Source organism: Artemia sp. Qi Xiang Cuo, chromosome 15, assembly GCF_049724085.1.
Source record: "Artemia sp. Qi Xiang Cuo chromosome 15, ASM4972408v1, whole genome shotgun sequence".
Taxonomy (NCBI): domain Eukaryota; kingdom Metazoa; phylum Arthropoda; class Branchiopoda; order Anostraca; family Artemiidae; genus Artemia; species Artemia sp. Qi Xiang Cuo.
Window position 1 is genome coordinate 38,958,485 of NC_142808.1, and position 18,312 is coordinate 38,976,796.

The window sequence follows — 18,312 nt, forward strand, 5'->3', positions numbered from 1 at the left end:
ACTCGGTTGTGCAGTCCCATGTAGTTCTAAAGTTACTTGAATGTGGGGTTAGTGCACATGTTGTAGCACTTCTGTCGTATTGGTATTCGAGGAGTTTTGTGAAAGTTAAACTGGCCGGGGGTCTTCTGAGAAGACCGATCAGACTCTTCCGAGGTCTTCGACAAGTATCTCTTTTAAGCCCTATCCTGTTTAACACCCTGACATCTGGAATAACAAAAAATATTGCCGGAGGGTTTAGCATCAATCTCTGCGACCTTAGCCTGCTTTCGTACGCGGATGACCTGCTAATGCTAAGTTGCAATCTTGTTTCTCTGCAAGTGAATATTGACCGCCTGATTACTGGATATGAAAGTATTGGTTTACGAGTTAACGCACTTAAGACTGAGTTTCTGGAATTTACTTCTTCGGCAAGAAAGCAACTATGCAGTGAAAATACAAATGTAAAGGTGGGACGAACGAAAATTTTTCCGAGAAACTGTATGAAGTATCTGGGAATAAGGTACGGTCAAGATATAAGAAGTTCAGGTTTATTGATAATAGATAAAATATCCAAAAGTATTCGATCAAGTTACAGCAAACTTGTCTCTTTGAAGTTTAGCCTGAACAGGAAGATTCTTGCAAAGCTTTATGGAGCAGTTGCTCTCCCTCACCTGCTCAATGTATCGCCATTGTGGGATTGGTTCACCCAAACTGATAGACTAAAACTCCGGTCAATCTATTGCAAGTATCTAAAGTTTTATTTAGATATCCGCTCTGTGAAAGAAACACGTTCATCCTGCGTTCCCAAAATATGGTTGACCCGACTGACATTATGCCATCATCCAAAAGAAACGCCGACAAAAGGACAATGGAAAATTTGTGCGAATTTCTGCCCCTACACCTTATCTACGAGTGTTAATGAAGAAGTTGTTGTTTGAGTTTATTCGTTGGTGTTGAAGTGTTTTTGTTTTTCTTTTCTCCTTTTCCTTACTCCGCTTTCCTTTTTTTGTATGAGCGGGCACAAATAAATTATTATTATTATTATTATTTATTTAAAATACCCAAGAAAGAAAACTTCCCTGAATCTTCCAGCTCCGATGTGAATTGAAAATTTGAATCGAAAGTGTTTAAATCCTACAAATAATTGTTTAGAGAATCATTTCAATGTTCCCAAACACTCAAAATATCGTCTATAAAATGGATCCAGAAAGAACTTTTCAAGGGAAAACTATTCAAAGCAGAAATGTCTATGAACCCCAAGTAGAAATTTGCCAAATATGAAGATAAAACGGCTCCTATCGGCAAACCTATAATTTGGAGAAAAAATATGTCTCTGAACCTAAAATACAAGGAAAATTTGTTGGAGAGGCGAACAAGGGTCATTATCGTATCAATATCTAAAGTCTTATAATCGGATCGAGCAGAATTCAGATCTCTAACTTTCCTTCTAAGGTCTGTTCACATTTATGGACACCACAAGAAGTGTACATAGAAACTGCATCGATACTGGCTAAGATAGTACTTCCTGTTGTGCTTGTATTTTTACTTTTAACAAGGTAAATGGAGTTTCTTATGTAGAATATCTGTGTACTTAAAAAAGGCTTAAAAATGGTGGAAAAAAATTTCCCACGCTCGTAGCTGGGAAGCTATAGCGCGCAACAATAAGACAAAAAGGGAATTTTTCTTATTGATTTTGGGAAGACCGTAAAATTTGAAGGCAGAGCAACTCTTAGGGTAGATTATCTGTTATTATCTGATTATCTGAGTCTTTTACCTGTTTCTAGTTCTCTTCTTAATTGCTTTGTATATTTAAGCCAAAATTCGCCCAAACGTTACTTTGCCCCCAAACTTCACGGTCTTCCCAAAATCCATAAGAAAGATGTCCCATTGCGTCCAATCGTAGAGGTATAGAAGGTTCCGACTTAAGACTTTAGTGGTGGAATAGTTTTCAGAATAAAATTTTATAAATATTTAGAAAGACAAATAAGATGTTTTAAGCAGATTCCATTGTAGGAGTGTTGCTTTCTTTTCAAGTATCAACGACATCAAAACAAAAACTTTTTTTCTCCCCTAGATTCATCTTGGGCTTGATTCGCATTTGAAAACCACGGTTTTGTATGGTTTTCTTTTGTTTTTCTTCAAATTGTGAAGTTTTCAAAGCTTTACCCCATTACCATCAGTGTTACCACGTTGAACGTTAAATTGAATAATCAATATTAATAAATTAACTTTGACAACACTTTTCATCAGTAAAAAAATCAAACATTAATAATTGGTTGATTCTCAAAGACGGTAACCTCTCAAAAGAAAGGTATATCGTCTTGAGCTGTTTGGCACCATATGGTTTTTGCTTATTTGTTTTGCGTGTTTTGTTCCACGTTTATTTTTAAATTACTACCAAAAACTGCACAACTTCATATGGGGGTATTTCTTTTAATAAAAATTGAATTTTTTATGTGAAGCTATTTTCTTATTAAACAATTCAATTCAATTCAATTCAATTTATTCGAATAAAAACATAACACAAACATTAATAACAAACAGCTACTACCAAAAACTGCACAACTTCATATGGAGGTATTTTTTATTAAAAATTGAATTTCCGATTTCTTCTAATTTTCAAAGACATAAATGGTTGCACAAGTTTCCACTTGCCCAATCAAATCAATCAGATCTCATTTGCACTGTCACTGGTGCTAAAAATTTGGAAGCTGTTTGGATTTATTTGAAGGATATATATTTGTCATTAGTACGATTAATTTGCTACTAATGCATGCAGGGTATATATTTAAAAATAGGGGTAAATAAATGAGAAGTAAAAAGGTACCTCTATATGTTCATCATCGGGGTAATCCTCGCCAATATAGTTCTTATGGATACTCGCCTTTATGAGATCTGAATATCCGTCATATTTGAACTCTGATTCGTGGTTCTGATAAAGTTTATGGTAGCTCTTCGAATCTGAAATTTATAGAATTAGAACGTAAATAATTCCGAAGATCAAACTAGTTATCTGTGACAAAATAAAGACAATTGTGAAGAAGAAAAGGCGAGGATATTCCCAGCCAGTGAAAAAACGAATGATAAGAACGCAAATATATCACTCAAGACCTCCGCTAGACCATCCTCATTGCACAAAAGTAAAAAAAAGGAGTAAAAATGTACATATTAAAGTCCTAAGGACAAAATACAACCTCAAAAAAAGTTTCTTTTGAGGACCTTGCTTTTATTTTGTCCTTACAACTTTTGTCTGTATGTTTTCTACTCTTCATGTATTTATGCGCACTGAGGGTAGTCGACCAGAGTTTTCAATCGAAAAATCTATATATTTACTCTTCTTTTTTTCCAATCACTGGAAATATCCTCGTTTTTTCTTCTTCGCACTATTGCTCATTTTGTAATCAAAATATAAAGATGGTTCAGATATTAATTCAGCTAGGAAAAAAAACTCCTTTCGAAGAAGCGAGAACTTTCGATTTGTACTCCCCTCAATCAATCAATCAATCAGGTTATTGCACTAAATGAATATAGAACAAATGAAATATCAAAAGAAACATTTAAGCCCAGAAACAAGATCGCATGGACAAACAAATCAGTGGTTTAAATGAATGAAGAAATATAGAAGTACTATAACGGAAAAGTAGAGAGAGTAAGGAAAAGTATCAGTCAGTAAAAGACATACAAATCAGTGGTTTAAATGAATGAAGAAATAGAGAAGTACTATAACGGAAAAGTAGAGAGAGTAAGGAAAAGTATCAGTAAGTAAAAGACAAAAAAATCAGCGCTTTAAATGTGGTAAAAATGAATGTGGTAAAAATCAGTGGTAAAAATTAAATAGAGAAGTACTACAACGGAAAAGTAGAGAGAGTAAGTAAAAGTAATATAACAGAAAAATTCAAGAGATTGGTATTAAAAAAAAGTATTAAAAGAGCAATTCAAGGTAATTTTGGGAGGGATATAATTCCAAGCGAATACTAATTCCAAATCGTAGAATAACACAAATCATGCTTATTGTCATGAGACAAAAGAATAAGATATGACTGAATAAGGCAAGGAGGAATACTCGTAGAATCAGGGAATGCTAGTTTCAAAATTAAGTTTTTTTATGTTATATAATGGCTATTTCTTGCATTTCTATCACAAATATTCCATATTATTAAAAATTGAATCTATCTATTGGAGACTTCTAGCTTAAGAAAATAAATATAATTTCAGAATGGGGGAGAAACTTTTCAAAAAGGTGCTATAATCTTGAAAAAATTACACAACAGGAACGCTTGAACAAGAACAAAATTATTTATAATTAAAACTCAATTTCAGGAGAGGGGTTAGGGTGGAGGGTATTTTGATATTTTTTGAAGAGGGAGGGGTATTTTCAAATGATGTTTCAAAAAGAGCACTTTGGGACCGAACATTCTCAACTATTCATGAGTGGTACTTCAGAAAAATTAAGAGGGTAGACGGAAATATTGGCTCCGTTTTCTGCCATCAATTTAGGAAATGTATTTAATAAAATGTTGGGAATGGGATCCGAGGGGCAACTGTTCGTTTATTATTGTGGATAATAATAAGAGGAGGTAGAGGACGAAGGACCTCTACTCAATATGTGGCTTGCTTGAGAAAACAATCCGTTTTTTTGAAAATGAAGCTTATATCATTTACTTGGGCTTATATTGAAGCTTATATAATTTAATTATATCATTTAATGCTATATTATTTCATTGTCTGAATGCAAAAAATCAAACAAGTCTTCGAAAATATTTGTTCAGGAATTATTCTTGCCATTAGACAAAGTTTAATTACAGTTTTCAATATAGCATACACAGTGCATTAACAATTTTCCTAGATTATTAGCAGGATCTTGTAAAAAACTCTTAGAAAACCTGACTTCCATGAAAAACCAAAATTTAAGAATGGTTTTTGTATCCATGGGTGACATTCAAATGAATGCAAATTCAGACTTTCTTAAGCTGAAAACCTTTCTTCTTACGTTCTTCTACACACTTATGTGATTCTCTGCTTAAAAATGAAGCTGTATCTAAATCAAATATTATTACAATAAAAACTTACAGTAAGGTGTTAAAATGCTCCTAGGCTTTTGAATCTTCTTACTTTGAATTTCAATTTCTATTAGACTACATTTCAAGGTCAAACCCATTTTCAATTATATTTTCATCCTTCATTCTATATTAAAACCACGATTGTTTCTTTTTTCATATAAAGAACCTATGCGTAATTCGAAAATCACAAATATAAATGTGACTTGGTTAACTTATTACTTACGATTGACAAACAAAAGCATGCATTTCTGACATTTGAACTTCTATATTTCGAATATTATGTAAATAATAAAGCAAAATCATTAAATTAAATTCCTATTTTAAGGTTGACTTCAATCTTACTGCTTATTGAGCCTGTTCCAAAATTTTAAAGGACCTCTTATTCTAGAAAAAGGTTTGTAATTTTTAAAAATTCCAAAAGTGAGCATTTAACAATGTATGACAACACCAGAGTAGGAAGCTCAGTGTTTCTGTTTTCCTGATTCTCAAGGATCTACTATGATTAAGGCCTTTGTGCTATTCTTCATAACTTTAACACTCGAGCACAGAGTATACTTAAGATGAAACGAATAGCTTAGCTAAGATTAAATAAAAGAAGAATTGAGTGCCTGTTTTCCAAGCTTCTTTTTTGACGAAAAAAGAAAAAAAAAGCTATAGCTGAAAGTTATTCAAATGAGAAGAAGATTGGGGGAAAACCTGTTATTAAATTTGATTTTATATCCTTGTAAAATAAAAGTTACGTCAAAAGATAGGTTTCTTTCCGAAAGCAAAAACTAATTAAATGAATCTAAAGAGTGATTAAAATAAAAAGTTTTTTCAAGTGAAAGTAAGGAGCAACATTAAAACTTAAAACAAACAAAGTTGTTACGTACAGGAAGGGGGTTGGCCCTTCCTCAACACCTTGATCTTCGTGCTAAAGGTTTTTAGTGCTTTTAAAAAGCTTCTTATTAAACGACCCTTGTGTTTCAGTAGCCGTTCTTAAGGAATTCGGACAAAATTCAAACTTTAATTTCCTTTTTGTAAGGTTTCGGTTACGATTGAGCCCTGTCGCTCCTAACTTACAGTTTGCTACTGCGAAATGTCTGATATCAAACCTTGAAAGAAATAAAAAATGAAAATTAATATGATGTGTGTTGTTGTCTGTTCGTGGTAGTACCAACGCTGGCACCACTGTTCGTGTGGCAAGCAGTCTGCCACCACTGCTCGTACTGGTAGCCACGGCTGCCACCAGATATTGGCGCGAAAATGGTGCTACACCACTTACTGGAGGGGAAGCCTCGCTGGTGCCAAATATCGTAATGAAATGCCCGTGGTTACCACTACTGTACCGTTACTAGAGAGTATATTAATACCCAATTACGGTATTCCCTGCTCCAGGGCATGATAACTTGATCGAACGGTCAAACGGCCAAACTCTTGGCCAATGGTGCTCCAACCTGGGTCACCACTAATACCTCTAGCTATCTTTTTGGAGGGTAAACGGACCACCCTGTCGATATAATAAATGACGGTATGTCTCGCAAGCTCTTTTCCTACCCTGTCTGGGTTCCTGGAAAAATAGTCTACACGACTTTAGAAAATAGCTTTCTTGTATTTTTCCAAAAAGTGTACAAAACACATATCCCAGCCCATTTGATGACCCGTACCGAATTATAATCCAGTCAGCTTATTTTCTCTTGAAAAATGGTTACCTTGACGAAGAGAGTTTAACTTACAATAAAAATTATATTATAGGCAAATCCAACCAAATGTAAATAAGAAAAGGGAAACAGTTCATTTATCTGAGAAAAGAAAAAAAGGGGCAGAAAGCCCCAACACTGTCCCTTAAGCCCCCTCTTCATTTGCGAACGCTGCGTTGGTGTTTTCTGAAAGTATTTTAAGAGGTAACAGATATAACTAGTTGGTACTTCCTCCTTGAGCCCCCAACATCCCGTTCTACTGTAAAGGAAGTCAACATTGGGAGCAACCAAGTAGATGTGAATGAAGGTTTCAATTACCTGGGATATATTCTGTCGAGGGATGGCTCGATCACAAAAGAGCTTACATATCGAATAGCCAAAGCGTCAGCAATTGTCGGGAGGCTGAGCAGTATCTGGCGAAAGCCAAATATAAGCCGCTATACCAAAATGCGCATTTACAATGTGTCAGTCAGCACTATGCTAGTGTATGGAACGGAGTAGTTGTCAGCTGCAAAATCTATTCTTAGCGCCGTCAATGTCACACAGACGGAGCATCTTCGGAGGATCGTGAGAATTCACTGGAATGACTTCGTTAGCAGCCAGACCCTCCTGTCACGCACTGCACAAACTCCTTTCTAGACGCAGCTTGCCCAGCGTACTATTTGGTGGTACAGCCCCCTCATTCCTATGTCACGTGATGCCCCAGTACGGGTTATTTTTGACTTCAACCCCACCCTGCACGGATTGAAACAGTCCAGAGGACACCCCCTCCCACCAGGTGGAAAGACAAGACAAATGAGTTCCTCACTCAAGCCCATATCCCAGTGGAAGAAGCTGCGAGCCTAACAAGCGATAGGTCAACCTGGAGGCACCAGGTCTCGTAGTTCTCTACACCGAACCCTCGGCAAGAACCTTAAGTCAATTAAGTCAAGTAAATGAAATCTATTTTCTTTCAAAATATTTGAATTGAAAATTCTACCGTATAAAAAAATCACATGAAAAGACCATTAACTATTGAAATGTCGTGCTTAAAAAAGTCAAACCTTTTATTATATTAATTTAAAAAACTTTTTCAACAAAATAAATTTTTCAAAAAAAAAGTAAAGAACTCCATTAAACTAAAAATGAACAAAACTAGAGTCAAATAATCTAACAAGCATACAACTACCACAAATCAGTATCAATAAATAAATGAAACCCAAAACAAACAGAAATTAAAATATATAACAGAGTCAAACTTAAAACGAGCAGAAATTAATATGAGTAGGGTTCAAAAACCCTATGCTTTCTAAAACCCTATGCTTTCTGTATATACTATACTGAAAAATTCAAATGAATTTACTGAAAAAAATGCGTATTGCCAGTTTAATATACATATGCTGATATTTGTTCCTTAAAATCTTAATTAATTTTTGATTTTTTTAAAGTTATAAAAATGAAAACATTTAAAAGAATTATTATTCGACAACGCTTTCTATAAAAACCTTATATGCCCCCGGGGAATAACTTAAAACCCTTATCCCGAGATCTGTGTGTGTTGGGGTGGGGGTGGGGTTGTCATCCTCAAAAACCTAATTTCCAGAACTTTCAACTACGTTGAACAAAATGGCTATCTCAAAATTTTGATTGGATGTGTTTGGAGAAATGGCAGGTGTAAAATGGCGGGGGTTAGTTGCCCTCCAATCAATTTCTACTATTACAAAGGGCACTAGCCTTTTCAATTTTCAATCAAATGATCCCTTTTTGAAGTTCCTACGACAACCCTTTATATAAGAACCTTATATACCCCAGGGCATAACTTACACCCCTTGCACTCAGGGCTTTGGGGAGTTGTCATCCTCAAAGACATAATTTCCAGAATTTTCAGCTACATTGAAAAAAATGGCTATCTCAAAATTTTGATCTGATGTGTTTGGGGAATGGTGGGCGTGAGAGGCTGATTAGTTGCCCTCCAATCACTTTCGACTTTTAAAAAGGACACTAGCCCTTTCAATTTCCAATTGAGTGAGCCCTTTTCGAAGTTTCTACGACAAAGCCATCTATGAAAACCTTACATGGTCCCAGGGCATAACTTACAATCCTTGCCCTGAGGGGTGTGGGGAGTTTTTCATCCTCAAAGACATAATTTCCTGAACTTTCAACTACGTTGAACAGAATGGCTATCTTAAAATTCTGATTGGATGTGTTTGGGGAAATGCAAGGCATGAGAGGGGAGTTAGTTCCTCTCCAATCACTTTTGATTATTAAAAAGGGCACTATCCCTTTCAATTTCCAATAAAATGAGCCCTTTTTGAAGATTTTCTATAAGAACCTAATATGCCCCCATGGCATAACTTACAACCCTTGCCCTGAGGGCTCTGAGGGGGTTATCATCTTCAAAGACCTAATTTTCAGAACTTTCGACTAGGCCTACGTTGAATAAAATGGATATCTCAAAATTTTGATTGCATGTGTTTGGGGAAATGGTGGGCGTGAGAGGGGGTTAGTTGCCTTACAATCGCTTTCAACTATTAAAAAGGGCACGAGCCTATTCAATTTCTAATCGAATGGGCCCTTTTTGAAGTTTTTACGACAACGCTTTCTATGAAAACCTTATATGCCCCCAAGGGCATAACTTACAACCCTTGCCCTGAGGGCTATGGGGGGCTGTCATCTTCAAAGACCTAATTTCCAGAACTTTCTACTACGTTGAAAAAAATTTGATTGGATGTGTTTGGGGAAATGGTAGGTGTGACAGTTGCCCCTTCTGAAATTTCGCCCTTGGGGCATAACTTACAACCCTTGCCCTGAGTGCAGTGGGGGAGTGTCCTCCTCAAAAACATAACTTATATCTGGAAATCAACCACGTTGAAAAAATGGCTATCTCAAAATTTTGATTGGATGTCTTTGGGGAAATGGTGGGCGTGGAAGGGGTGTTAGTTGCCTTGCAATTCCTTTTTGCTATTGAAAAGGGCACAAGCCCTTCCAATTTCCAATCGAATGAGCTCTTTTCGATGTTTCTACGAAAATTCCTTCAATACAAAGCGCCCTGGTCTAAAACCAAACAAAAATAATAATACATTGTGCCAACATCGTTCTTTACTTAGGCAGCGCTATTGTGCTGCCTATGATTGATCTTAAAAGGTTTAATTTAACGATATTGATCTTATGATTGATCTTATTATATTAGTTTATGATATTGATCTTTAATATACAGATATATTTAATGATGTCACACCGGGATATTAAAATTATAAAAAAGGAATTGCTGAAGGGATCAAATAATAAAAAAAAAGTAAGCCGTCTCTCTAAAAAACATCCATGGTGCAAATTTTAATATACTAATTTTCCTCAGTGCCACCAGCTCAGAAAAATGCTAAGAGGAGGGGGGAGCAAAATATATTTTTTTTAATCTGAAGGGACCAATTTCTTATCAATGAAAATACCAAAAAGCATTTTTGTCAATGAAAATACAAAAGAAAGGGAGTTCTCAATCTGGGGGGAAGGGAGAGCAAATATCCCCTCTCCTACTCTTAAATTACTGTTCGCACAGCTAATTCTTCTATTTTTTAATTCTTTGTTCTCTACTTGTAGAAATCTTGCATTAAAATACATGGCACAAATTCCGTAAATTTATTTTGATTTCTAGGCTATTGCCTATATATAATACCAATTTTCCTTTTGTTTTTAAATTTAATTCCGTACATAATAAGGCAAATTGGACATAATTTTTCGTCATATCATCATTTCGATAGCTAAACAAAATCTTCGATCTTTTCACATGATCGTCTTCCATAATCGGCTTGAAAATTAAGGGTTTTATAGCCACTGTTTCTTCCCAGCTGATGTATTCTCTTACCTTAATTTTCAAGAGAAGATGGGGACAGTGTTGCGAAATTGCTAAAATTTTAAAGGTTGTGATAAATTTGGTTCGAGACGGTGTTGTATGGATATTAAAGTTCCCTGACTTTAATTGCAAGCTAGGAAACCTTATGACAGCTATTGTCAGAGAAATGCAAAGGAAGTTCGGCAAAGATAGAATGTTAAAGAAAAGCGAAAGAAAAGAGCCTGACACCACCAAATGAATAGTTTGACTTCCATTTTCTTATAAAAGGGAACTTGGATTATTACCGTAATATACTTACCACTTGTATTTCTGTTCGTTTTAAGTTTTAATGTCGCTCCTTACTTTCAGTTAACTTGAATTTCAGTTAACAGAAATTATTCCATATATGAAAGGGGCTGTCCCCTCTTTAATGCCTCGTTCTTTACTCTGAAGTTTTTTATTATTTTAAAAAATAGAGTTGTGAGAAAGAGTCGAACTTTAGCGTAAAGAGTAGGGCATTGAGAAGGGGACAGCCTCTTTCATATATGGAATAATTTCTGTTCGTTTTAAGTTTTAATGTCGCTCTTTACATTCAGTTAACTTGTTTTTTTTTTAATTTAATTTCTGAACGTTTTTGAACTAATGCAGCTTTGATTTTGGCTTACCGTACATGAATAAATAAAACGAAATTTGCATGTTAATTTTACTTATTTTTTGGCTAAATGGCTGTCCTGAAAGTTCGTTCTGGCGTAACCGATGATCTAACTTACGTGACGGACTTCTATATTCGTATATTTTCATCGAGTAAGTTAGGGGGTTCGTCCTATAGTCAATACCTCGCTCTTTTCACAAAAGTTCAAATTTTGCTTTATTTAAGAGTGACACCCTCATTCCAGAGACAGTTAATTACAATAAATAGCTCTGATGAAAGTACAAAAAAACTTTAGCGTAAACAGCGAGGTAACGACTAGGGGACGAAACAAATCATAAATATAATAATTTCTCTTCGTTTTAAGTTTTGATGTTGCTCCTTACTTTCAGTTGAAAAAAATGTTTTTATTTAATTTCTGATCGTTTTTTAAAAATAATACTGGGAAATCCAGTGCCCCTTCATATCAATGTCCCTTCCACCAAGAAAACATCCTCCATGGAAAAATCCTCCCACGTAACCCTCGATCTATCCCCCCCCCAAGTTCTAGAAAAAATCCCCCCTGAAAACCTCTGTATACTTCCCAATAACAAATGCTATATATAAACATTGGGCCAAGCTCACAACTTGCAAACGTTCCGCAGGGAATATGGGGGGAGTAAGTCATCCTCAAAGATATGGTTATTGTATTTTTCGACCATGCTGAACAAAATGGCTATCATAAAATTTTGATCAGATGACTTTGGAAAAAATGAGTGTGGGAGGGGGCCTAATTGCCCTCCATTTTTTTGGTCACTTAAAAAGGGCACTAGAATTTTAAATTTCCGTTCGAATTATCCCTCCTGCGATATTCTAGGACCACTGGGTCGATACGATCACCCCTGGGAAAAAAAATAATAAAAATAAACACGCATCCGTGATCTTTCATCTGGCAAAAAAGTACAAAATTCCACATTTTTGCAGATAGAAGCTTGAACCTGCTATAGTGGAATTTTCTGATACGCTGAATCTGATGGTGTGATTTTAATTAAGGTTTTATGACTTTTAGGGAATGTTTACTCCTTTTTTCGAAAATAAGCCAAAATTTTCTCAGGCACGTAATTTTTGATGGGCAAAATTAAACTTGATGAAACTTATATATATTTCAAATCAGCATAAGAATCTGATTCTTTTGATGTATCTATTGGTATTGAAATTCCGTTTTTTTTAGTTTTGGTTACTATGAGCCGGGTCGCTCCTTACTTACAGTTCGTTACAATGAACTGTTTGATACTAATTGTTCAGTGACGGGATTTTTTTAGTATCAGCATTTTTACAAGTGAGCTCTTTTTCTGTGTGGTGTTAGGGGCAATTTTTAGACTAAAAATTGGTTTTTAGAAAACAAAGTTTTCCCATTGGAAGTAAAAATGAAGCTGAAACCAGTGGCGTAGGTATGAGGGACAGGAGGGTTTTTGCCCGATTTAGATTCGTTCCTAGATCTTCCAAAATACCTTTTTGGGGGTATTTTCATTTGTATTTTTTTGTTTTTTTTGTCCAGGGTCTTGCATACAATTTTACACCCTTTCTTGTATATTTCCATTTGCTTAAATTTTTAATGGAAAGGCAGTGTGGTCTAAGAAATAATTTAGCTTCCCTATGGGCTCGATATTTCAGCAAAAGAAACAATTCTGATATCAATCAATAGCTAAGATTCAGGTATTTATCTACCAAATTTCATTTCGATATTCACTTGAGATTTTTTTTTGGATATTTTGAAAATGTTTTTCAGACGCATGGAATTTTGAGACAGGCCTATACATCTGTAATGTACGTTAAAAATGCAAGATACTGTCATCGCATTCATTAGTTTCAGATCTATCCGCTCACACAGCAAAATTTTTCATTTCCCCAAGGCTTTTTCATAGGGAATCGTCTAGACTTTCCTAAAATACGAAAAATTTTACAGCTATATAGCTGACCCTTCATAAAATCTTTTCCCAACGAGTTTACGGCGCAGCAAGCTTATGTCTTTAATGCCTGAGATGTTGGTGTTTAACGGGTGTTATGTAAGTAATCGGCTAAAGCCAATCTTAAATTTGTAGAAAAATATTATTGGTTTAAAGTTGCGCTGAATCTTGGTATTAGTGTGATCCCCTATGATTGGGCCTTAAGGGGCTACGACATATTAAAGGATCATTCTAGTTTGTGTCGCAAAACTATTAAGAATTGATTGTGCGGTCTTGCCATAACTTGTAGAGCTTGCAAAACGGATTCCGAACATATGACAACAAAACTAAAAGCCGACAGCTACTCTCCCAGTTTAAATACAATTTAGCTTCTCGCGTTTTGTGCCAGAGATAGAGATATTAAGTTTTAACTTGCATCGTCGGAAGACATGAATTTGTTTTTGCGATTAAATGAGGCTGATTTTTTTAAAGCTCAGCAAAGGGCAGTCCATAAAAATGTTCTAGCACACTTGCTAGGAAAATGCTAAAACTCAGCCCATAAAAATTATTGTTTGAGCATTTTGGCCACTTCGGAAGTTCCCAGTGCTGCTACCTGTTTTGATTTGCAAGCTTACCGACAAAATGGATGTAAAATTTCAGTCTTTTCTGTCAAATTTCACAGGCAAACAACAAATTTCATAGAGCTGTCGATGATGGTTAGTCCCTTGAAAAAAATCACAAAGAGTCCTTTGTCCTTGTGTCGGTCACCCTATGCTAAAGCTCGCAAAATCATTTCCAAGGTAATCAAAAGTGGGTCTCTTGCAATGCTCAAAATTGTCGTCTTTTATGTCGTACAGAAATTACAATAAATAACCGAGTCAAAATCACAACGAGGAGAAACGAGCACAACAAGCAAAACGACAATTAGGGCTGTACCCCCCTCCATGCCATATAAAGACTAGCAAACAATTTGCACTTTATTGAAAACAATCCTTGTTTTAAGGTGAATGTTTCTATTTCTTATAATTTCAAAAAACAAAATATAAAAACACCATCATAACCAAGATTAGTGAAAAAAAAAAAAAAAATGAATGTGGATTGTGAGTTTAACAGTGCTGCCTATGTAAAGAGCAAATTTCGTGATAGTTTTATGTTCAAAATAGTCTAAAGATCATATAACATACCTCCAGGGTTGATAAAACCCACAGAGCCCAGGAGTAAGGGCTGTTAGTTGTGCCCTGGGGCATATATGGTTTTTAAGGAATACTAATACTACTAAGAACTCACCACAAAACCTAGCCACCAAAGGCCGATAGAGCTACGCACGCTCCTCCTCCATCCCAATCTATTCAAAGCCTCCCTCTTTACACCATCCCAGGAAGTTCCCATTTCCTTTAAATATTTCTTTATGACATGCTCCCACCTCATACGAGGACGACCTGCTTTCTGTTTAGCCCTAGACGATTGACCGAAAATGATAATCTTCGGCCATCTGTCATCCTTCATCCGCAGAACGTGCCCTAGCCATCTCAACCTTCCTTTCATTATAGACCTATAAAGCGGGAGGGAACCATATTTGTCGTACAGCCTACTGTTTGAAATACGGTCAGTTAGCCAGGTACCCAGAACCATCCGTAGGCAATTTCTGTGGAAAACATCTAGAAAATCTTAATCCGCTTTTCGGAGAGCCCATGCTTCAGAGCCATGTTTAACCACTGTCATCACTGTAGCTTCCAATATTCTAATCTTAGTTTGCAGACTTATCTTCCCATTTTTCCAAACTTTTTTTAACGGTGAAAAAACACCCTGAGCCTTGCCTATTCTACTTTTAACATCTTCACTGCTCCCACCATCATTACTAATAATAATACCAAGTAAAGTGAAGCTGGCCACCTGATCAATCTTTTCGTTACTCAACGTCGCCTTTTCATCTTCACTTCCTAGCCTTAGTGACTTAGTTTTCTTAACATTAATTTTCAAACCTATTCTAGCACCCTGAACTCGCAAAACCTCTTTAAGTTCATTCATTTTGCTCACACTTTCATCTAGATTGCTTAAATTATCAGTATAATCTAAGTCCAGGAGAGTTTTTCCACCCCATTTGATTCCGTGGTCTCTCATTGCCTTTCCTGTGCTCCTTAAGACAACGTCCGTCAAAATGATCCATATTAAGGAGAATAGAGCACAACCCTGCTTAACTCCTTTTTTAATACAAAACCAGCTGCTAACATTATTTCCTACCTTAACCGCAGCAGTGTTATTCTCGTATATAGGTAGTCGTATAAACTTTGGAGGGGGGTTCATTCAATTGAAAATCGGAAGTTCTAGCGCCCTTTTTAAGAGTCAAAAGTGACCGGAGAGAAGTTTCTCTCCGGTCACCCCCCCCCACCTTCTTTCACCAAAATGCATCCTATCCAAAATTTGAGATAAAGTCCAAAGGTTGAATAAACTATGCATCCTAGGTTAATAAAACCCCCCACAGCCCCCAGGGCATGGGCTGTAAGTTATGAAAGTTGTTTACTGTTAACATATAAGGTATTTATGGAAGGGGTGGCCGTATAAACTTTGGAGGAGGCTGATTCGATTTGAAATCGAAAGATCTAGTTCCCAAGTTCCCTAGTTCCCTTTTATTTCAGCAAGTTTTGCTATTTCAGTTCTAGTTCCCAAGTTCCCTAGTTCCCTTTTATTTCAGCAAGTTTTGCTATTTCAGCAAGTTGGCTATGTAGGTGGTAATATCTTATTTTGGCACTTTTTGAATGATGATTAATTCAAGCCCCATTTCTTTTTGTTTCTACCTCTCCCTCCTTATTTAACTCTCCTTCCTTATCTACCTCTCCCTCCTTATTACCACTTTTCTCTTCTTCTCCACTGTGTTTTGTTTCTACCATGATTATTAGCTTTTAGATTAAAAAAAATAGGAATTTGTTTTCTTTTCATGGAGTCTTTTGAGTAGGTTGCTCAATATTTTATTTGTTTTTATTTCATTTTAATAAATAGTATATGTTTACCCAACTAATCAAAAAATATAATTTGATATTTAAAAAGACTGAAAAAGGAAATAATAATTGAAGGAACTGACACACTGGTCTTTTAAGAGTTGTACACGACGGCATGGGCGTACGTAGCTTCTTCTCTAGGGGGGGGGGGGGGGCAGCCAATTATGTGATGAAGGGTGGGGGGCTGAAGTTATATTGGCAGTTCACAAAACCTTACATCGCCAGCAAGTTCTATAATACCTATGAAATCTTTATAAATAAGTAATCACCAAAAATCATAAATCATCAATAAGCTTCAGCATTAATCAAGCTTTTGGGATTAGAGCTAAGTCTTTCCAAGACATTATGGATAATTGCTTCTTGTTTGACTTTTATTCTGTCATTCCAGCTGTTTATTTCCAGCTTCTTTAACCATCTACCTTTTATCAGCTGCTTTTTTAACCATCAGTCTTTTCAACTGCTTTTTCAAACATATCTAGTGTAAATTTTAAGTTCTAGGGGGGATGCTCCCCTCTACCCCCCCCCCTCCCTTCGTACGCCCATGCACGACGGTGAATAAAATTATACCCTACCTGTAATATAAGCTGAGCACATCATTGTAATTAAGATTATATAAAAAGACCCTTCTAGGCTCGATTTGCGAAAGCCTGACTGCATCATCGTTGTCTACATGGATTCCGTGATTTCAGCTCGGTAATATTCATGTCTAAAATCCTAAAAAAAAATAAAATATATAGTCATGGCTGCGTCTAGTCGTACTGGCAAACATAATCGGTCCAGAATTTTCGGTGTTGGCATTAACATTTTTTTATGTAAAAGTAGAGAGGGGGGTGCTACTCCCGTACCCACACCAAATATGGGCATAGAGTCCCTAGGGAGAACACGTGGTTAATCAAAGTAGGTCAATGACACTTCGTTCAAGATCATTTGATTTGTTGTTGTTGTTTTGGGCAAGTGCATGCTCGAGGCGAATGTCAAGGTGTTCAGAAATAGGAAACAGTTAGATCGCACGTGACAGATGATGTAATGTTTGATTGATTTGAAACGAAAGGGGAATTAATTTGTTGTTTCTAAGGAGAATTATTGATTCAAGAAAGGGGAATTAATTTGTTGTTTCTAAGGGGAATTATTGATTCACGAAAGGGGAATTAATTTGTTGTTTCTAAGGGGAATTATTGATTTAAGAAAGGGGAATTAATTTGTTGTTTCTAAGGGGAATGTGGGGAAGAGATATATTGATTGCGTAATCGAAGGGAGAGAATCCCCGAGAAATTGATTACATAATCGGTAGAACCCTATCAGGAGCTAGTGACGGGAATCCATTTATGGGCATTGAATGACGTAATCGACTAGGATAGTTGGATATCTGAGAAATTGATTACATAATCGTACTCTGTGCTTTTTCGTAGAACCCTCTCAGGAGCTAGTGACGAGAATCCATTTATGGGCATTGAATGACATAATCGACTAGGACAGTTGGATATCTGAGAAATTGATTACATAATCGTACTCTGTGCTTGTTCATAGACACGACGCGGCTTTCTCACTGGTACTCTATGGCAGGTTATCGACACTACCTAGTTTAATGCGTGCATTAAATCAGTATTTTTTACGCAGTGCACACAATTCATATCTGTAAAAAAGTGAAGATGAATTATTCGACGAAAGTATATGCACAAGAAAAAATCATCGTCGTGTTGAGTGCTGACAAGGAGAAATACCTGAACTATGAAACGAGTGCAAGTGGTAACACTATTGGAAATGTTTGCATGCGTTGTCATGACAGCGAGAAGTTAGATTTCTTTGGAGTACCCAAGCATTTCAATCGTGTAAACGGTGGATATGCGAGAGTAACATTACCAGAGAAATTAGTGCTCAAAGAGAATGCTAACTTAAAAATAATTGTCGATGATCGGGGGCAACTCCTTGCTACTGTTGCTGGTAACACATTACCTGTTGATACATCCTATCATCATCTTTCCGGTATTAGCATTTTAAAGAGAACAAGAAGAAGACAAGCATACTCCTGCAGTAATGTCATTAATCATATCTTGTCAATATGCCAAAACTGCTATCTATGTAAAAATAATGTGACAATAGACAGTGAAATCGCAGGCAGAATAAAAGGCACATTAGCAGACAATATCATCAATGAGTATAAAGATGAATTGACGGAAAGTGAAGTGCAAGTGTACTAATAATGTATAATAATGTATTTA

At 36.0% G+C, this 18,312-nt stretch overlaps 1 protein-coding gene across 4 annotated transcripts in view; it reads right to left on the minus strand.

Moving 5' to 3' along the window:
* The window catches only part of LOC148943665 (zwei Ig domain protein zig-8-like), a 314,535-nt gene that overhangs the window by 164,994 nt on the left and 131,229 nt on the right, over nucleotides 1-18,312 (minus strand). For all 4 annotated transcript variants that reach the window (XM_089101900.1, XM_089101896.1, XM_089101898.1 and 1 more), the window contains exons 2-3: nucleotides 16,666-16,807; nucleotides 2,807-2,940 (exon numbers count right to left, since the gene is read on the minus strand). In XM_089101900.1, the coding sequence (XP_088958026.1) occupies nucleotides 2,807-2,940; nucleotides 16,666-16,753 (222 nt within the window). In that variant the 5' untranslated portion in view covers nucleotides 16,754-16,807. The remainder of the gene's footprint in view (nucleotides 1-2,806; nucleotides 2,941-16,665; nucleotides 16,808-18,312) is intronic.